At 38.0% G+C, this 22,428-nt stretch overlaps 2 protein-coding genes across 4 annotated transcripts in view; both read left to right on the top strand.

Moving 5' to 3' along the window:
• Positions 1-3,282, top strand: part of LOC126215019 (tubulin alpha-3 chain-like) — a 234,480-nt gene extending 231,198 nt beyond the window's left edge. The window contains exon 10 of the mRNA XM_049941642.1: positions 2,800-3,282. Coding sequence (XP_049797599.1) covers positions 2,800-2,906 — 107 coding nt within the window. The 3' untranslated portion in view covers positions 2,907-3,282. The remainder of the gene's footprint in view (positions 1-2,799) is intronic.
• A 14,875-nt stretch (positions 3,283-18,157) lies between these two features.
• The window catches only part of LOC126215252 (putative uncharacterized protein DDB_G0268364), a 55,656-nt gene continuing 51,385 nt past the window's right edge, over positions 18,158-22,428 (top strand). The window contains exon 1 of one of the 3 annotated variants that reach the window (XM_049941926.1): positions 18,158-18,279. The gene's annotated coding sequence lies outside the window, so the exon portion shown is untranslated. The remainder of the gene's footprint in view (positions 18,280-22,428) is intronic. The other 2 variants (XM_049941925.1, XM_049941927.1) reach the window with 2 other exon arrangements.

The following is a 22,428-nucleotide window of genomic DNA, read 5'->3' as shown; positions in this document are numbered from 1 at the left end:
TGCTATTTACAGATGATACTGGCCAGTTTATATTGCAAGGTTTGATGTCAGCAATTAATTGCCCACTTATATTGCCAAAATAAGTATTGAACACATTTGCTATTTCTTCAGGATCATTAATTTCTTTGCCATTACAGTTCAATTTAATATTGGTATTTTGAGGAGAAACATCGTCAGTTTGCCGTTTCACTATACTCCACACAGCTTTCATTTTGTTATTGGCATTATTTATATAGCAGTCATTTGCCATTACTTTAGCTTCTTTGATCACCTTTTTAAGTATCCTTTTATAATTCTTCAAATATGCAAGGAATTCATTGGGTAATATGGAAGACCTGGAGATCTCATATAATCTTCGTTTTTCAGCACATGACTTTTTTATACACGTTGTCAACAGCAATTTTTTTTCTGTTAAGCCAACTACACTTGATTTTCTGATTTTTAGCCGGAAATGACATGTTAAAATAATGTGCAAATATATCAGTAAATATGTTGAACTTCTCATCCGTGTTTTCGTGTCTGTACATTTCAGTCCATGTTTCCTTCTTTAGTAAATTCCTAAAGTATTCAATGTATTGATGGCTGAAGGTTCTTCCTATTTTTATTGTTTCTGTTTGTTTGATTAAGTTTGGTGTTGAAGATATTTCAAGAAGTTGTGCATAGTGGTCACTGAAGCCTGTGTTGAAGTTTCTAGCTGCATATTCATGGCTATCCTTGTTTATCAATATCGTATCAATAGTGGTGCTGGATACACTTGTAACTCAGGTTGGGGAATTTATAATTGGGAGCGGGTTGTATGTTGCACAAATAGCCATAAGATCATCTCTATCTTTTTAAACTTTGTTGAAGTCAATGTTAAAATCTCCACATATTATAACTGTTTTGTTAAGGTCCCTGATACTGTCAAGACTACCTTCAAGTTGGTTAAAGAGTATTTTTATGTTTGAGTTTGGACTTCTGTACAGGCAAATGATTGTTTTTATTGAGGTTAGTTCTACAGCAGAGATTTGAAAATCTCCATCTTTTCCTAAATTTTCAAGAGATTTTAGGCAGCAATAGCTGATACTGTCTTTCACAAATATACACGTTCCTCCATGTTTCTACAGAAACAAGATGTCATAACATAACCCTGTATACTTTTGATTGCTAACATCTCATCAGTTAGCCAATGTTCACTAAAACACATTACATATACTTCTTTTAATTGATCTGACAGTAAAACCTCTAGCTCATTAATTTTGTTTCGCAATGACTGCACATTTTGGTGGACAATTATAAACTTGGGGTTTCTACTTGGCTTATCTGATTCATCACTTACCTTTATTTCTCTCTGTCTTCCTTTCATTTTAATCTAAAAAACCCTTCTGGGATGAACTATGGAGGTGCTGTCTTCATCTGTGACCAGTAAAAATCCTCATTTCTTGATGGTGTTTGTCTTGCTCTAGCAGGTTATGTCACCTCACTGTTGTTGGAAGGATATACAGGAAGCTGATCGATTGTTCTATTCCTTAGAAGTCTTTCTTTAATTATTTCACTAACACAATCACAAATAAACCTTTTCCCTTCATAGTTCAAATGCATTCCATGCTTTGTACGTAGTTTTCGACGCAGCTTGCTTATATCCAGTAGATCGCACTTAACATATTGAGAACACAGTTTCCTTATTTTAATGTTTGTTTTCTGAATTTCTTTGTTTACACATGAACTATAAATTAGATCATGCCTATGAGGCAGGGTGACAACTACAGTGTTTCTGCATTTGTTAGCTTGTAGAAAATTCTGCATCGTTATCAGCAAACCTCTGCTTCATTTTTTGCCACATCATTTGAACGCATCATACACATGATAGTCATTTTCCTGCATTAATTTCATCTCAGAGTTAGTGTCTACAAGATCTTTACATCCTGCTCCTAGTTTCACTACATTAGTCACTTCTATATCGTGATTTTTCTCATGGAGCATGGTGGATAGATTTCTGCCATCACTGTCTGTTAGTAATAGTACACTACACTTTTTCCATGATGTTCTGTGTTTTTTGTTTACATTTCTCGCAAAAACACTACTCATTTTCAGTTCACTGATTTTTACAAGTTCATGATCATTTGGAGAGTCGTTATCACAGTCACTTGTTAGCAAAACATGATATTTGTTTTTATCAGAAAATGTGACAGTTTTAGCAGAGTTGGTTGTTCTTTTTGCAGTTGGAAAACTCTCTTTATATGACACTTTTATCCACCCAGACCATTTATTACTTTTGACTTGCATCACTTCACTTGGTATTGGCTTCGATCATAGATCCCGATTTTCTTTCTAGAGTGAATCAATATCGCTTCTTAAAGAACTGATTATGAATTGTAAGCTTGCAATTCGTTCTTTTAGCGTTGTTATTTCAGCATTACACTTCTTACAAACTCCTTTTTAAACCGCATAACTACAACTTTTTATAGTAGGCAGTTATGCAACTAAAATCATCAAGTTGAATATTGATGATACTGGACAAAATTCATGTGTATGTTGCACATGAGAATGTTTCACACGACTTTCATACATTTTCATAATCAATTCATAGAACAGAAACTCATTCTTCCCAAGCCCACAATTCCCCCCCCCCCCGCCCCCCCTCCTCTAAAACCTAGTTCTTAAAATTACATGGTGTCCCATGTCAACTCCTCAATTATTAATTTAATTTCTTAAACATACCGGAACATTCTGCTTCATAACAGGATATGTAGAACACAATAACTGAATGAAGCCCTTTTGCTGCATCAGAATAAATTACTCTTCTCTCTCAACTTACAGGTGAATTCTCTGAAGCCCGTGAAGACCTGGCAGCACTGGAGCTGGATTACCAGGAAGTGCAGGAGGATGCTGCATCAGAGACAGATGAGGACAAGGACGAATACTGACTCAGCACAGTTTACTGCCAATATGATGATCCGAATACTGCAATCTTATCGAAAATGGTGTGCAAAGATAGCGACATTCTGTCGTCGGAAGCATTAAAACTGTCACACGTGTCATGCACCATGTCAGTGCTGTGGACATAATTAATGAAGAAAAAGTGATGTAACATGTCTGTGAGATGTGAAATGACAGAACATTCTTTCTATTTATCATTCTATCAGTATGATGGGGTGTTTGGTGCATTCTTTAGAATTTGAAACATTTTCTCTTTACTGCCTACATAAAGCAGATTCAAATTTTCCATAAGCTAATATTAACCATTTTAAATCAGTAAATAATAAGACCTATCACATTTAAATATATAAAATATTTGTACTTTGTCTTAAAAAGTTATTACCTGTGTTACATAAAATATATATCTATTACAAAAAGTATTTTGTGTGCATGACTTCTTCATGCAGTGGTTTTGTAAAGCAATAAAATATTTTCTGCCTGTCTGTGTGTATAACATCCTATCGTATTTTATTGGTCCTCTTATCTACGTAAGCAGTTTGTGCATCAGATGTTGGGCAAGTCCAGATCTACATGAATTAAACATTTGATATGGTTATAATAGAGGGAAACATTCCACATAGGAAAAATGTATCTAAAAACAAAGATGATGTGACTTACCAAATGAAAGTGCTGGCAGGTCCACAGACACACAAACAAACACAAACATACACACAAAATTCAAGCTTTCGCAACAAACTGTTGCCTCATCAGGAAAGAGGGAAGGAGAGGGAAAGACGAAAGGATGTGGGTTTTAAGGGAGAGGGTAAGGAGTCATTCCAATCCCGGGAGCGGAAAGACTTACCTTAGGGGGAAAAAAGGACGGGTATACACTCGCACACGGGTGGATGGATATGTGTGTGTGGGCGAGTGTATACCCGTCCTTTTTTCCCCCTAAGGTAAGTCTTTCCACTCCCGGGATTGGAATGACTCCTTACCCTCTCCCTTAAAACCCACATCCTTTCGTCTTTCCCTCTCCTTCCCTCTTTCCTGATGAGGCAACAGTTTGTTGCAAAAGCTTGAATTTTGTGTGTATGTTTGTGTGTCTGTCGACCTGCCAGCACTTTCATTTGGTAAGTCACATCATCTTTGTTTTTAGATACATGAATTAAACATTTGTTTGATTTCTCCTTGCTTGCTTTAACTCTCTACAAACAGCTCAGTTGGGAGAATACCAGTTAAATGAGACCTGGAGAATTAGAGGATGTTGCTTCCTCAGTCATGCTAAACATGTTCCTGACACACAACACTTTCTAGGGAACTGTGCTAACCACTGTGTTATCGTACTACGTCTTCCTCTCCAATACATATTCCCATTCACACTTCAGCCCATTGCTATTGCCCTTCCAAACTTGCATCAGTATTTCAGAGGCTCTCTGACATTGGAATAGCACCTTAGCAATGATCAAAATGTGATTAATTCTGCCTGTACCTCAGGCCTAGGTGATACATTGATCATATACTGTTAATGTTTCTGAGATGTACTGAGTCACCCCTTTAACTGTGATAATGATGTATACTGATGCAATGAATTAATACTGATGTGAGTTTACAAGGGGAATAGCAATGGGCTGAGGTGTGAATGGGAATTTAAATAAATGAAGGAGACATACTAGGTTAACCCATGCAGGCCTGCAGTGTCATTGTGGCACAGCAGTTAGTGCATGTGCCTAGTAAGCAGATCGGGATTTGAATCCTGATGCTGGCACAAATTTTTAAATCATTGTCTCAGCCTACGTCACTATCAGAGATAGGTTCGAATCCTGCCTCGGGCATGGGTGTGTGTGCTGTCCTTAGGTTGGTTAGGTTTAATTAGTTCTAAGTTCTAGGCAACTGATGGCCTCAGAAGTTAAGTCGTATAGTGCTCAGAGCCATTGAACCACTATCAGAGATAGAAGTGAGACTCAGTATGAACCAGGAACATTTACTGTATATGATTAATATATCACCTGCGCCTGAGGTACAGGCAGAATTAATACAGTTTTGCTCATTGCTGAGATGTTGTTCCGATGTCAGAGAGCCTCTGAATACTGTTGTGAATTTAGAAGGGGAATAGCAATGGTCTGAGAAGTGAGTTGAAATTTGTAAGGGGAGGGAGATGTACTAGAGTTGTGCATGCAGCTGTGGTAACTGCAGTGCCATCTACCTGGTAAGTAGGAGACCCAGATTCGAATCCCAGCATTGATACAAATTTTAATTCATTCCTTTGGTGTGCATCATTATCTTAGAAGAAGAGATAAACAGACAATAGAGAATAAAAGAAGTGCAATGAGAAGAGTACAAGACATGGAGTCAGCACCTAATTTCAGAACTAAGAATATGCCATAACATAGAAGATGATTATAAAGCATTTATCAAACTCATAAACAAAGCATCTTCCAAAACAATTTCAATGAAGAAAATGCCAAGATACCAAAGAAAACTCTAACCGTTTGGGGGGATGCAGAACATTCAACAGCAATTGCAGCAAGAAAAAATGCATTGAGAGAATGTCATGCAAACTAGTAACTTCGCAAGTAACTTACAATATAAGATAATAGATTCCCAAGTGAAGCACATTTTAAAGAAACAGGAGACAGAGAGCTAGACAGCATTTTACAACAAATTACATAAAAATATTAATGTCACAAATATATGGAGATCTGTTAAGGCTCTTCAGCACAGGAACCAATGAAATATCAAATTCAAAAGGATGGATTAATCAGTTGCAGACATATTTATAGACAGAATAGTGGTTCTCTCAGTAGTGGTAGAACCTGAGTGCAGCAGGATAAATATCAAATCATTTCCTATGCTCACCATTTATGAAGCAAGAACTGTTGAGTGCCTTAATCCACTAAGCAAACACAACAATAGGAGTGGACAACATGTAACATTCAACACTGAGGAATTTATCAGAACCCACAAAAGGGAGGCTGTTGGATATGTACAACTGAGTATGATTATACAAATCACTTCCTGAAGGCTGAATTATGCAGATCATTATGTCAATTCTGAAACCAAAAAAGGATAGGGCATCTGCTGACTCCTACAGACCATAGAACTATCATCTTGGAACAAATAATTAAAAATAGCCTTGAATAGTGGCTCAAAACTAATAATGTACTACCAGATTATCAAATTGGTAACACTTCTCTATGTTAGATAATTTGACACAATTCAATTTGCACATATGCACATAGGACTGTATTACAATTTTATTTATGGTACAAGCAAATTTTTAGTTGGAAGGACTATCCTCTTATGCCAAAAAATAAAACATAAAATAAAATAAAATAAAACTGTGGGCTTAAGGAATGCCTCTATGGGCTTCCACTGGGATTGAAATTTAGCCATATTCTGTTTAATGTTTACATAGCAGACATTGAAACCAAGCTCTCAAGAGCTGTTAAAGTATTACAATATGCTGATGATATATGTATATCTACTTCTGATGCTAATGCTGGCCCTGAAGCAACAAGTGGAGTAATGGGTACAGCAACATCCCAGTTGAAATCCTTGTTGGTTCAGGTCTCACTCCTTAAGATAACGATGGTTTACTCAGGCAGGTGAAGGATTCCACAGGGACTAACACACATAAGATTAAATAATCAGTTTTTCCCAGAGAAGAGTCAAACTAAATTCCTAGGAATAATAATAGACTCACTTCTATCATGGCAGGACATTTTGCATAGCACGTTGAGAAGATCCACCTTTGTCTCAATGTGTTGCGATCAGTTACAAGAGTATAAAAAAAGAAGAAAAAGAACTCTAGTTTAGCTGCATCAGGAGAGGAAAACTACCAAGGAAAATGCATATCTTAGAAAGAAAATAAAATTAATGAAAACTCTTTGCCTTTACAAATGTCTGCTTGTGTCTGTGTATGTGCGGATGGATATGTGCGTGTGTGTGAGTGTATACCTGTCCTTTTTTCCCCCTAAGGTAAGTTTTTCCACTCCCGGGATTGGAATGACTCCTTACCCTCTCCCTTAAAACCCACATCCTTTCGTCTTTCCCTCTCCTTCCCTCTTTCCTGATGAAGCAACCGTTGGTTGCGAAAGCTGGAATTTTGTGTGTGTGTTTGTGTTTGTTTGTGTGTCTATCGACCTGCTAATGCTTTTGTTTGGTAAGTCTCATCATCTTTGTTTTTAGATAAATTCATGTGTATCATAGACATACTAACATTAAATACAGTGAAGTGGTCGATGACGTACTGAAAACCCTGCTGAAAATGATGCTTTTAAAAACATCTTACTGTCATCACATCTGAAGACTACATAATATAGATAAGTAAGACATCAATGGAAAGAACATCAAATGTCAATACAAATCAAAAGGAAATGTTATGGTCAAATATAGCCGCAAATTCCGTCGAAGCTCTGGGACCATACAATTAAGGCGAATAAAAAATGAAAAGTTCCACAATCTGCAAGAGATTTAATCATGGATCACTCCCTAACCATTTTTGCTAAATAGATGTTCAACGTGACCTGATGGGGAGCACCAGTTATGGATAGTGAGTGAAGAGACTTAATTATTCTTTGGCCAACCATCAGGGTGATGTTAAAGCACTTATTCTTCACAAGTTTGTTCTTAAGTTAGTTCTCCATTTATTGGTTGTCAGGTGATAATTTGTTATTGTAATCAGTGAAATAAATAGTTATTGCACAGTATCCTGTGAGTGTCTGGTTTTTAGACTATACCGTGTGCAATACCTATAAAATTGTGACCCTGAAAGCACAAAAGAAAATAGCAAGTTCAAGCATGGTCAGAGTGAGTCTATGATTTTTCATTATGATGATGGCCAGGACTAGGTGGGAACACCAACAATGCAAACACAAGAGCTATAGTTCCTACTGGAAGAACCTGTACTTTCATTTGCTATGTAAGAGCTTGCATTTACACAGAACAACTCACAAATGATTACCAGTATACAAAGTTCGCAGTAGCAGTTAACAGCCTAGACTCTTGAGAAACAGTATTAGACATCATTTTGAAGCCTCCTACACATGATCAATATCAATATTTCAGAGATCTGATTATCTGCAGCATGGGCAAATCTTTAGAATAACAGATGGAGCAGTTCCTATGTTACGAAAGTATGACGGGAGGCCTTCCGAATCCTGGCAGCAACTCTGGAGTACTATGGGGGATGAGCAATGTCAGATAAGATGCTTTAGCACATGTGACTTGTACAGCTGCCACTGTCAGTGAAAACCTATGGGAAGGAAAACATTTGTTCTGTTCTGTCAGTTGCGCACAAAGTACACACAGCAGTGAGGCAAGTGAGCAACTCAACAATAACACAAACAACTGACAGCTACAACACAGCAGAAACACAGTTATACAATGGGAACTGAGGAAGTCTGTTGATGAGCAACTTCCCAGTGGAAAGCTCCAGTTGGCTGCAATGCAAAAACAATTATTGGCTCTGGAATCAAACCAACGAGACAAAGCAAAGGCCAGAGTTGTGAGATGGTAGAGTATGTAGGTAACACAAAAGCTTCAGTGTGAGTGCCACAAGATGCACAGTTCCCTGCATATTCCCCAACAGTCACTGTGGCCTGCAGTAAGTGCAGCAGGCTGCATATCTTCTCAAATGTGCCAGAGTCGATACAAAGGGATTGACATTTTGTCTGCAGATAGTAATGGGGGTGTGATAGAAAATGACCAGGATGCAACCTCAACATCAGCCCAGTTAATCGAGACAATCCTTCCATGCATATGCAGACATCCTCACTAGCTTGCCTGTTTGCAATATCAAGCCATGTGTATGTGACAGACAGAAAGGCAAATTGATGTTACCCAATCGACTCACGCTCAGACATTAGCGCATTGTCATTAAATTGGAAACAGATGGTAAATGCAGCACTCCACCTAACTTCTACTAACTTACGGTGAACAGGAGGTGACATTGGACATATTTTTCAGCAAAGTTTTTAAATGGAGGTTCAGATTGGCTGATGTGCACGAGCCAATTATAGGTGCAAATTTCTTCCACTACCACATACTGTGGTTACCACTGAGCACAAAACAAGATAGTCGGGGAAATGAGATAGTAATGGGCACAATAGGAAGGTGAAGTACAAGCAAAATAGTCATTTTACCAGGTGATTTACTTAAACATGAAACAGGGCAGAACGTACTGCATTCCACAATATGCTTCTTCAAGACCAATCACTCTCCTGACATCTGAGAACACTAGGACCCACCCAGTTCACAGAGGCAAAAGCAGAATTTGGCAAGATGTAGCAGGTTGGCATTGTAAGAAGATCGGATAGCCTGTGAACATTGCCAGTGGACCTGAAACAGCACATGGAGGCCCATAGGGTTTATTGGGCTCTGAATGCACGAACAGTATCCAACTGCTATCCTGTACCTAAATTGGCTGATTTTATGAACATTTTAGCTGGGACTATGATCTTCAGTGTGATAAACTGTAAGAAGGCATGCAATCAGATTCTGGTAGCTGAAGAGGATGTTCCAAAGATGGCTGTGATTATGCTTTTTGGGCTATGAACACCTTCACATGTCATTCAGGTTGAAAAATGCAGCCAGAACTGGCAGAGATTTGTAGATGGAGTGTTGAGGGGCCTGGATTTCTGCTTCATATATCTGGATGATATTTTGATATTTTCACAGAAGGATGAGTTACATAATGAGCACTAAAGCAGTATTTTACAGCATAAAGAAATCTGGGTTTGTGGTGAATGAAGCAAAGTATGTTCTCTGCCAGTGCAAAGTATTGTTCATCATCACATAGTATCAGCTGCTAGTATCCATCCACTCAAGGAGAAGGTGGAGGCTTTACAGAACATTCCCAGGCTGACAGTTTATCAGCAGTTATGAAGATTTCTTGTGACCATCAACTTCTATAGTCACCATTTATAGGGGACAGTGGAGATGGAGATGCCACTGACAGTGGAAAGAGCAGATACCAATACGATGGGCAAACAGCCTGTACAATGGACACTGAGTGTGCAGCAGGCCTTCAAAAAGGTAAGAGCTAGTTTACAAGGAGCAGTACTATTGTCTTGTTCAGTTCATAATGTGCTCTGGCAACTGTCATAGATGACCCATCAAAATGTGGAAGTAAGTTGGAAGCCTTTAGGGCTTTTTTTCCCAAAAGCTATCGCAAGAAGATACTAAGTGGAATCATATGATTGGGAGTTACTGGCCAAGCCATGTGGAAATTCTGACCAACCGTGGAAGCTCAGACATTTACAATCTATACTGATAATAAGCAAATCACGTTTTCTTTCCAAGGAATGAAAGAGATGTGTTCTTAGCAGTTGGGCCAACTGGAGTTTATTGGGCAATTCGCATCAGATATAAGCACATCAAAATTTCAGAGAACATAGTGGCTGATTTTTTTTCTCTGGGATCAGTACAATTTCTGCCATGATAAACTATGACCAACTGACATCTGAACAAACCACACACAAATGTCAACAACAATTGCAACAAAGCAACTCAATACCCCTTAATCTTGAGCAAGTAAGACTGAAGGAGCTCCTACAGGGGATATACCAGCAGCAACGATGGTAAGGGCCTCTATGAATACATGGATTTCAAGCTTCTGTTGTCCCATTCACATCATCACTGATCAAGGGCTAAAATTTGAGTGAGTATTGTCTCTTGAACTATCTAAGTTATGTGGTATCCAGCACCACCATAAAACAAGCTACCATTCCTCAGGCAATGAAATCTTGGAAAGATGGCATAGAACACTAAAGGCTGTGCTTAGGTGCCACAAAAGTTGCTGGTCAGCTGCTCTACCACCAGTCTTGCTGGGACTTATTACAGCAGTTAAGTGAGACACTGGGGCTCCAACTGCTGTGATGGTTTATGGGGGAAAAAATGTATCTACTGTCCTGTTTTTCTTTTTCAACACAGCAGATGCCTGTGGAACCAGGCTACACTTATCCCCAGCATCACATCGCAGCAGTCAGAAAATATTTATACATAATTACATTGCAACATGCACCCATGTAACGTTACAGACAGATGCTGTATGTGCACCATTAAAGCCACCATATTCAAAATCTTTTTTTGTATTAAAATGCAGCGTACATACAGTCCAAATAGAGTACAAGAACTGGTCTCTGACAGTGTCAAGGGAGCAGGTGAAACCAGTATAGGTGCTTACTAAAGAGCTTTGCTCTACTGCAGGGGGGCAGGAGGGGTGGGGGAGGGAAGGGGGTGTCTGGGTAGTCGGTGTGGGAAGCATCAGTTATGGACAGCAAGTGAAGAGAATTAATCATTCTTTGACAGACCAGCAGAGTGGTGTTTACTCATTCATTCTTTGCGAGTTAGTTCTTGAGTTTTTCTCTGTTTATCAGTTCTCAATTTGCTGTAGTAATCAAGAAAATAAATAGCTACTGCATGGTATTCTGTGAGCTTCTGTTCTGCGGACTACACTATGAACAACAACTATAGCCCTTACTGAAAATGTGATGGAATCACAGTAGGGGATATCAACCACATATCTTTTCAATATAGTCTGTATACAAACCAGCAAATTGATATCATACAACAAGTAACTCAATGTCATGAACCACTGCCAATTACTGTACCAATTCTCCTTCATCAGAACAATATCCTAGTTCAAAAACTAATTATGAAATTCTTTGATAAATGCAAAATTACTCTGCAAAGCCAGGTTCACACATGCAACAAAAGTGTCACCCCAGCTAGTGGCACACTGCATGAGTGGACTGCTGGTTTCAGTGGCACATCTTAAGATATGCAATTTTTATCATGTCACAAAAAGTTCAGTTTGGTTGTACTCTGTTATGCCTCTTTCCTTCCTCCACTTCTCCCTTGTGGCTATATTTCAAAACATGAGCATTCTGTTGCAGTTATCATGGAGTAATTTGTGCTGTACTCCATTCCATTTCAATGTGTTTTCATTTTATTACTGAAAAAAAACACAGAACACCAGTCAGCAGAGTGATAACAATTTCACAGCTTCTGTGAATGTATGTTTAATTTTCTGCAGTAGTATCAAGATACCTAGATCAACAAAACAATAAGATTCTAAAATCTTGGAAGAATGGCATGTCTGCAGGTGCTATTTACAAGCCATCTGTTGGTAACTCTTGTAACAGTTCCAATGCCATAATCTACACTATAGCATTACTACCTGTTAATATGACTTAAGTTAATGCCATGTTAAAACCTGAGCAACCTTTGTGTCAACCAAAAAAAAAATACAAGACCTCAAGTTCAAATGCTGTTACTTTCCTTGGAATCTCAATTGATTCAAAAGTGTCCTGGGGTAGCCATATAGAAAAAGTGGGAAGCAACTTTAGCAAAGGAATATTTGCTCTAAGGAAGCTTTGTCTTTCTCTAAATGCGTCAGTACTTAAAGTGGTTTATTTTGCTTCAATACACAGTCACATTTCCTATGGCACAATACTGTGGGGACATCAAACCAAGGCATCTAATGTCTTCAAACTACAAAAGAAGGCAATAAGACTGATATGTAGCTTGTATAATAGGATGACCAGAGCAGGTGATGTGGTCAGGGTTATAGGGCGAGGCTGGGTAGAAGAAGGTGGCTGTTTTTAGCAATCTTCCTCTTTATTGTTGGCTCTTCCAATACATTTTCCGGTAGCTCAGCCCCACCACTTGTGTCCTTGTGGAGACGTGCTGATGTGCGTAGCCCGGGGAACATGACGCCATGCTCGGTCAATGGCTGCGCAGGTGGTAGGAGGTTAGCAGCACGAGGCCCGGCCTAGCTCGCCTCCTGCAGATGCTGCAGCTCGTGACGACACTGGGTGTCACTGGTGCAGCAGCGGGCAATGCATCGGTTGAACCGATGCCGACGCCCACCTCTGATGCCCTTAAATAGTGCAGACCGCTGCTTAATCTGCCAGTTATGTGGTGCCATGTTTATTAGAATGTTCTTGATGAGTTTGCTAATGCAACTGCGCTACACGTGGCCCGCGCCTGCGTAATTCTGCTAATGCTGTGTTCTGGCTGTTGATGGCTGCCGTGCACGTACACACATACCGGCGCTCATTGCAAAACTGTGTCACCTGCATAATGCGCTGGCCCACCTTCGTCCGCCGTCTGCCATGAGGCTGGCGCATCGCGCACTGAAACACACTAAATCACAATTTTGCACCATATTTCCTAAAAATAACCCCTTGTCCTCTACACTTGGCACCCAGAGCTCACTGTAGGCCAAGCTTTAAAAAATTACAGATTATGACCCTACCGTCAATATTTATACTACAGTGTGTAATGCATATCAAGGAAGACTATTCCAGTTATCAACAGTATGTCATGCGACATAATTATAACACAAGAAACAAGCAGGACATAGTTTCTTTCCAATGTAACTATAAAAAACACAAAAGTGCTTCCTATACAAGTCCATAAAATTATTTAATGCCATACTCCAACTTATCAGGGATCTTCCAATTCAACAATTCAAAAAAAAAAAAGTAAAAGAATTTCTTCTTGAGCTCAGCATTTATGAAACTGATGAATTTTTAAGAGAGGCAAAGAATGTGTTATGATGACACTTTATGTGATCAGTTTGTATATGCTTCTATATCTGAGTAAGTCTGTAATTGGCTAAATTTACTATGAAATTTCAATTGGTGCCAGAAGTTTCTCTGTTTTGTATTTGTGTGAAGGTACTATAATTATTTGTGTAACATTTATGCTATGTAATATTGACTTTTGTAATGCCTCAGATGATCTCTGAGGTTTCTACAACAATAAAAATCAATCAATCAATCATAGAATTAGTGATGTTCTGCAAGGGTGGTAGTTCACAGTGCCCCTACAGAAAGCCACAAACTGTGGCATCATATTAGTTGCTTGCATGAACTTGTTTTACTCTGAAACACTGATTTGATTGATTTGATTTGATTTATTGGCCCATCTTCAAGCATTTTCCATGCAGTAGATGTCATCGTTTTACATACATTGTATAGCTACATTATAAGTCATACATTTTAACATGTTGAAGGAATATATATGCTTTATACTGGACACATTCAGTAATCTTTGAATATAAATGCATCATGCAGAATGACAAAAGGAAAATCAGTACATGTTACACATCACACATGCTGAGAAAATCATTTTAATAAATATAAATGAGATATGCTTGATACATTTTAATCATTAAGTATAAATGCATCATGAAAAAAAAACACAACAGTATGATATAATACCATTTTTGGACAAATTCAAGTAAAATAGTGGTCATATCATACAGCAGCTTTAGTAGATAAGATTATTTTTATTACAAATTTAAATTGTAACAATGGAAAATCCAGGATGGAATGTAACAATATTAGAAAAGGAAAGTTGCTACTCACTATATAGCAGAGATGCTGAGTCGCGATAGGCACAACGAATAGATTCACACAATTATAGCTTTCGGCCATTAAGGCCTTTGTCAGCAATAGACACACATACACACATGCACACACACAGACTCATGCAGATGCAACTTGCACTCACGTCTGCAGTCTCAGATAACTGAAACCAGAGGTGGTTTCAGTTATATGTTATCTGGTTTCGGCCTTGATGGCCGAAAGCTATAATTGTGTGAATCTTTTTGTTGTACCTATTGCGACTCAGCATCTCTGCTAAATGGTGAGTAGCAACTTTCCTTTTCTAATGTTGTTACATTTTAAATTCTTCTATTGTATAGAAGCATTTTGTTTACACCACCTTTTTGTAATATTTCTGAAGACCTGTAGTGCACTGTGTGCTGTAGGTAGTAACATTAAATAATTGTATCCCTAGGCACATGTAACTATTTTGGTTTGTTTTTAAGTCTTGTAACTGGGATATCCATCATCTGCATTTGGCGTGTGTCATGGTTTATATATAGACTCAAAAAGTTTGTGGCTGTCTTGGTTTTCCTTCATATGCACCATGCAGCTGAGGATAAACAGTGATGCAACTGTCAGTATTTTGAGCTCTTTAAAATATTTTCTACATGACATATGGTTTCTTAATCCAGCAACACATCTAGGGCATTTTTCTGCCAAATACAGATTCTTTTTGCTCTAGAGGAACTGCCCCATAACAGCACTGCATACATGAGGTGGCTGTGAAAAAAGCCTTAATAGAAGTTCATCAGTTGTTTGACCATCACACAAGTCCTAAGTTTAGTTAGCAGATAGGTGACTCAAGCTAACTTTTTGATACATAATATTAGTCTCCAAAGTTAATTTTGGGTCAAGGGGAATGTCAAGAAGATTAACTGAGGCATTACAGTTACTGTTGTTACATAGGCTGGAAAGAATATTTACACATTTAGAGTGGTTAATTTGCAATTCATTTGTTCTGAACCATATACTGGATATTCTGAGTTGCTCTGCACTTTTTTTGCTTTAGTGTGTCGAAGGCAATATCAACTGTAACAATGGTCCTGTCATCTGCATGTAGTCTGGGCTTACATTGCACCATATTGCTTTTCCAAACACCTGAAACATACAAAAGTAATACCAATACTAAAAAATGGTGTTGCAGAAAACCACAGACCAATTTTATTATCATTTTGCATTTCCAAAACAATAGAGGCCATAATGAGAAATAGACAAATGAAGTACTAAAATAAACACAGCCTGCTCTGCAATGAACAATTTGGTTTCAGGCCCACAAAAGGTACACAGTCAGCTGTAACACAGTTTACTGAAGTCATACTTGAAGACAAGGGCACGAATGCAACAGGCGCTTTTTTGGATCCATCATTCGACAAAGTTGGCTGCATAATTTTACTACATGAATTAGAGCTACTCGGTGTGTATGGCACAGCAGAGGTTTAAGTCATACTTGGAAAATTGGGTGCAAAGAGTTGAAAACACACATATTTCTAAAGAACTAGCAGTAAAATGCTTATCAGATCCAAAATATGTTAATATAGGGGTCCCACCAGGGAAGTGTACTGGGACCAATCCTCTTCGTTATACATATAAATGATTTCTCACAGAGTTTCAGGTATGGGAAAAAATACTATTTGCTAATGACAACATGTTAGTGATTAAAGATAAAAATTCATCTCAGTTAACAGAAAACTCCAATGATGCTTTTATAGAAGTCCACAACAGGTCACTACAGAACAGAGTAACTCTGAATGTCAAAAAGACAAATTATACAAAATAAAAAAACAGTGATACTACATTGAAAGTAAACAATAATGTACTACTCATAGACTGTGTAACTGATGCCAAATTCTTGGGGCTGAATGTAGACTGTCAATTGAAATGGGCAGAACACGTGAGAATTTTGGCAATGAGGCTAACCTCAGCAGGTTATGCCCTGTGAATCTTTTTACCAGTGTGCAATATTTCATGCCTCAAAGTAGCCTACTTTGGATATATACGTACAGTCCTCAATTATGGAATAATGTTTTGGGGAATAAGTGCTGGGAATATACAGACTATTTTCAAGATACAGAAAAGAGCAGTATAAATGGTGACAAATATTAATAACAGAGCACACTATAAAGAATTGTTCAAAAAGCTAGAAAATCTATTAGTTCTGTGTGAATACATCTAACACAACATAATGTATATAATAAAAAATAATCTGTACACCTCAGACATCACGATACATGACCATGGAACCAAATCTAGAGTGTTTACTTCTAAATAGAAGAAACAAGTCAAAAACTCAAAATCATATATTGTACCATGGAATAAAATTGTACAATAAAAGATACAAATGATCCACACGCTTTTAGCCAAAATCTAAAAAATATTTACTAGATAGTAGCTACTACACTGTAAGTGAATAATTAATATGACTGTAGATAGTAACTTCATGTTCAGGAACATTGTACTATGTAACAATTTATAACCTGTTTAAAAAAGTAGAACTAAGTATAGGACCATAAATACTTAAGGGAGATGTTTATTTTAATACGGAATATTGTACAAACATTTGATGACATCCATACAGTGTATGTTGTTCTACAGATGAATAAATCAATCAATCAGTCAATCAACTCATTTGTGTAAATTATGAAAAGCAATGGTGTAAGCGAAGAACCTTGTGGGACACCTTGTGTTGCAATATTGTGTTTGAGTTGTTTTTATTAAAATGTACAATTTGTCTTCTCTCACTCAGATATGATGTAATCAGAGGCAGAGGTTTATCTTTAAAACCATTTTAATAGAGCTCTGAGGCTGATAGAGTCAAAAGCTTTACTTAGTCTACACGTAAATCACTCAATCAGTCAATCAACTCATTTGTATAAATTATGAAAAGCAATGGTGTAAGCAAAGAACCTTGTGGGACACCTTGTGTTGCAATAGTGTGTTTGAGTTGTTTTTATTAAAATGTACAATTTGTATTCTCTCACTCAGATATGATGCAATCAAAGACAGAGGTTTATCTTTAAAACCATTTTAATAGAACTCTGTGGCTGATAGAGTCAAAAGCTTTACTTAGTCTACAAGTATAGCATTTACAGAAAGTTTGGATTCCAATGCAGACAAAGTGAAAGAAATAATATTTTCCACCTCTTTCATAGTTGATAATCTGGGTCTGAATCCATACTGTGAATCCCTAAGAATGTTGTTGGCAGATAGATGCTTATGGTTTTGGAGTTACATACAGTGCTTTGCTACTGTGTATTAGAGAAATTGGTCTACAGTTTCTTCGACATGAGTTATCTCCTTTTTTGTTGAGTGATGTGACCAGTGTAGTTTTTAAACATGCTGGGAAATATCCACTAGTAATTATCCAATTTGCAAGTAAACAGAGTGGGTGTGCTATTATGTCCCCGTTTTTTTAAGTACAAAATTATATAAACTATTAATTTTGCAGTTGATTTTATGATATGAAATAGCTGAACCTTTTTCCATTCACATGTAGAAGAAATGTGATCAAAATGTATGAAATGGATAGCACCCCTTAGGACCGGTTCACATTTATTATCTGACTCAGTTGCAATAGAGAAACTAACGTCACAAGCATTAGCAAAACAGGCAGTAAATTAAATTTGGACCGGTCGCTATCGTTTTATAATTATTGCTTCTTTGTGATTGTCATTCTCCTTAAACTTTGCTAACCCGGTTTCTGATCTGTATTTACCATTTAATTTAATGTAGGTTAGCCTTGTGTGCATCGTAATTTGTATATTCATCATAAACAGAAGCAAGTAAAAAAATATGTGAAAATCTAAACTGGACTTTGAAACATAGACTTTGGTTTTAAGTGGTGTATCTGTGGAAGAGTTTTGCATCAAACATCAGACAAGGTGTTTATGTTTGTATGTTTTTTTTGTGTGGTGCAAGCACGAGAAGAATTCAAAAATAAAGTTGTTGTGTTGTTATAGTTCATTGAAGGATTTATATAACAAAGGTATGTTAAATCTCGCTCAGATAAATATCACGCAGTCATGGATTCTCGTAATTACTATGTATGCACACAGTTATGCCACAAAGAACTGAGTCGATTTAATGTTTAATCTTTACATATATATTAATTTAGCCTCATTCTGATCTATACTGGTAACAAATGGTATCTCCTGACGACGGTTAGGATATCTTTATTGCAGAATGTCTACTGTAGTTGCGAAAGATAATTGTTTATTGTGTTGCGTACTTTTTGTTTACATTTTGAATTGATGTTTGTAGAAAGGAGCACACTGTTTATCACAACTCGGTAGAAAAGTCAGGTGTATCAAATCACATTTCGTTGATTTTAACATTTACAACAACTTTTTAACTGTTGTTTTAGATTTCCGTAGACTTTTGAAAACAAACAAACATATTCCTTTTCTCTTACATCTCTGAAGGAAGGAAATGTCAACTGCCAGAAAAAGGAGCAGTCAAATATACGATAAAGTTACGTTATTGTAGCCGAGATGCGAAATAAAACTTATTACGATTAATCTAGAGACCGACTTTGTAAACAAAAACCAAGTCATTGTGAAAAACTTCAGTAACCAAGTTCCACAGACCTGTACAACAGAAGTAGGCACCAGTATACTTAAAAATATCCTGCTTTTTCTGTGGGACCTTGTGAACTAAAGCTACTTGGTAATAGAATGAGTCAATGCACAGTTTACAGAATGTTTATTAGAAAATTTATAAACAGAATGGTTAATATAATATGAAAAGAGTAAGAGCATGTATGAATGAATCACACATTACAATGAAAAATTTTCAGTAGGTCAGCTTTGACCATTGATGCAATGTCAACCGATGCTGTGAGGTAATGTTTTGGTGCAGATTTTCACAGTTTTGTAGCTACTTGGTGGTGAAGCCAACAAATGTGAAAAGAAAAAACCAGGTAGTGGTAACTCACTTATCTGTAGCCTTGCTCGAGGTAAAGATAAAGTTGGAAAGTGACACTTTTGTTGTGAAAGCAAAAAACATGGTTGTGATGACAGACTGATCTGTAGCTTAGCCCATCTGAAAAAATTGCCACTGATATCACTTTGTAGTTGCCATGTTGTTTACAATGTTTGTCACATTTCCTGTGTCACTAGTTGAAGCAGACAACTAATACCAAACTTTCCTCTGTATCTATTCTCAACCACAGCAGGAACCTCCTGTACAGAATAGGAGGAGTGTGCCACGAGGAAAGCTTTTGGCTGAGATATGAAGACATGAGGTTTATCACACATTTGTTTCATTTCTGCTGGAAATCTATAAAAAATTAAACTTGTTTAGTGCAAATCCATCTATAGTGATTAAGGAAATGGTATCCAAGTGCAAACAGTTTTTCGTGTTATATTCACTGAGTCTCAGTGTGAGGATCTGTGTGTTCTGATGTGTTAGAGGAGATTTTTTTTTATTGGTGACTTTCAAATGAATAAAATGTATCTGGTACACACAGTGTGTTATGGTGCAGTTTTAATAATTAATAACAAATGAATTTATAACTTTATGTGGGCAAGCCTTACAGCGTAAGCAGCAGCAATTGTCCAATAACAATCCTTAATATGTGCACCCTTGGTCAAACGACTCACATATACACGGAAATCAAGTTCATCCCATACTTGGTGTAGCATGCCCTCCATGATGGTCTGCAGTACATGCTTTATCTGATAAGACACTTTCTCAAGGACTACCGGCATTGGCTGTACACAAACTCAGTCTTTCACAAACCCTCACAGAAAGAAATTGCAAAGTGTTAAATATGGTGCATGGGGTTGTAAGTTGTTGTCTGCTGTTGCAGCATGTCCAATCCAGCATTGGTAAAGAACATGATCAAGAAGCTCTCATACATTAATGTGAAAATGGTGTAGAGCACAAACATGTTGCAAAGGTAGTCATCATAACTGGTATTCAGCTGTGGTAACAATGAGGTTTCAGACATGTCTCAAAATGAGTTACCTGTCTGCATTTGTTGTTTGAAGAAAAATAGGCAGTGTGCTTTCTTGCACAACATCTGACAGGAAACATTCACTTTTGTAGAGACCTGCTGATGTTCAGTTACAGACGCTGTGCGTGTGCATTCACAACTTACTTGGGAAGTGGCCTCATCACAGAAGAAGAGTCTTTCTACTAAACCAACGTCTTCCATTTTTAACTGCAGCTCTTCACAAATGTCAAGCCTTCTCACTTTGTTGGCGTAAGAGCCCCCACTAATACCACTCTGTACAGATTAACACATAGCTGCTTACACAACACCTTCCGCACCGTAATCTTTGGTGCAAACGATTCACTGCTTGCTTTACTAAGTAACTTGCAATGCTGTTGGTGAAGTGCCTCGTGTACTCCATTTGTATCAGACACATAAGGTTGACCAAGACTCTTCCTCGTACTAAGGCATCCGGTTCCTACAAACTTTCGGAACCACCTCCCTTTGTTATTCTTGTGTGGTGGATCTTTCCTAAACTATGCACAAAACTCAAGCTGCACTGTAGCCACAGATCTGGAAACTTCAAAATGGACCACACAGAAGGCCTTTTCCTGTTGTGATGCCGTCTAGGAAACAGACTCTGCACCTGTGGAGAGTGTATGCAAACAAACAGCAGGTAATGCATCAAAAACTTGGACAGTTGCTGCTGCTTATGCTCTAAGGCATGCCCAAATAAAGTAATAAATCCAGAATGAGGTTTTCACTCTGCAGCAGAGTGTGCGCTGATATGAAACTTCCTGGCTGATTAAAACTGTGTGCCGGACCGAGACTCGAACTCGGGACCTTTGCCTTTCGCGGGCAAGTGCTCTACCATCTGAGCTACCCAAGCACGACTCGCGCCCCATCCTCACAGCTTTACTTCCGCCAGTACCTCGTCTCCTACCTTCCAAACTTCACAGAAGCTCTCCTGCGAACCTTGTAGAACTAGCACTCCTGGAAGAAACGATATTGCAGAAACATGGCTTAGCTACAGCCTAGGGGATGTTTCCAGAATGAGATTTTCACTCTGCAGCGGAGTGTGCGCTGATATGAAACTTCCTGGCAGGTTAAAACTGTGTGCCAGACCTAGACTCGAACTCGTTACCTTTGCAAGGTTCGCAGGAGAGCTTCTGTGAAGTTTGGAAAGTAGGAGACGGGGTACTCGCGGAAGTAAAGCTGTGAGGACATGGCATGAGTCGTGCTTGGGTAGCTCAGATGGTAGAGCACTTGCTCGCGAAAGGCAAGGGTCCCGAGTTCGAGTCTCGGTCCGGCCCACAGTTTTAATCTGCCAGGAAGTTACAAAGTAATAAATCAATTTGTTACTGATTTTTAAAACTGTACCAATTCATTATAAAAACTCTATATATGACACAATTTTAGAAGCAGCACCACCAAGAAAATACACATGCCCACAATGTTGCTTCTTGACAATGGAAAGACTGAGAGATTTGAAATGTATATAGCTAAACCCTCAGACTTCAAGAAGAATATAATAATTCCAATCCCAAAGAAAGCAGGCGTTGACAGATGTGAAAATTACTGAACTATCAGTTTAATAAGTCACAGTTGCAAAATACTAATGCGAATTCTTTACAGACGAATGGAAAAATTGGTAGAAGTCGACCTCGGGGAAGATCAGTTTGGATTCCGTAGAAATCTTGGGACATGTGAGGCAATACTGACCGTACGACTTATCTTAGAAGAAAGATTAATGAAAGGCAAACCTACATTTCTAGCATTTGTAGACTTAGAGAAAGCTTTTGACAATGTTGACTGGAACACTCTCTTTCAAATTCTGAAGGTGGCAGGGGTAAAATACAGAGAATGAAAGGCTGTTTACAATTTGTACAGAAAGCAGATGGCAGTTATAAGAGTCGAGGGACATGAAAGGGAAGCAGTGGTTGGGAAGGGAGTGAGATAGGGTTGTACCCTCTCCCCGATGCTACTCGATCTGTATACTGAGCAAGCAGTAAAGGAAACAAAAGAAAAGTTTGGAGTAGGTATTAGAATCCATGGAGAAGAAATAAAAAGTTTGAGGTTCGTCGATGACATTCTAATTCTGTCAGAGACAGCAAAGGACTTGGAAGAGTAGTTGAACGGAATGGACAGTGTCATGAAAGGAGGGTATAAGATGAACATCAACAAAAGCAAAACGAGGAT

Source organism: Schistocerca nitens, chromosome 12, assembly GCF_023898315.1.
Source record: "Schistocerca nitens isolate TAMUIC-IGC-003100 chromosome 12, iqSchNite1.1, whole genome shotgun sequence".
NCBI lineage: Eukaryota > Metazoa > Arthropoda > Insecta > Orthoptera > Acrididae > Schistocerca > Schistocerca nitens.
This window is presented reverse-complemented; position numbering and strand designations above follow the sequence as displayed.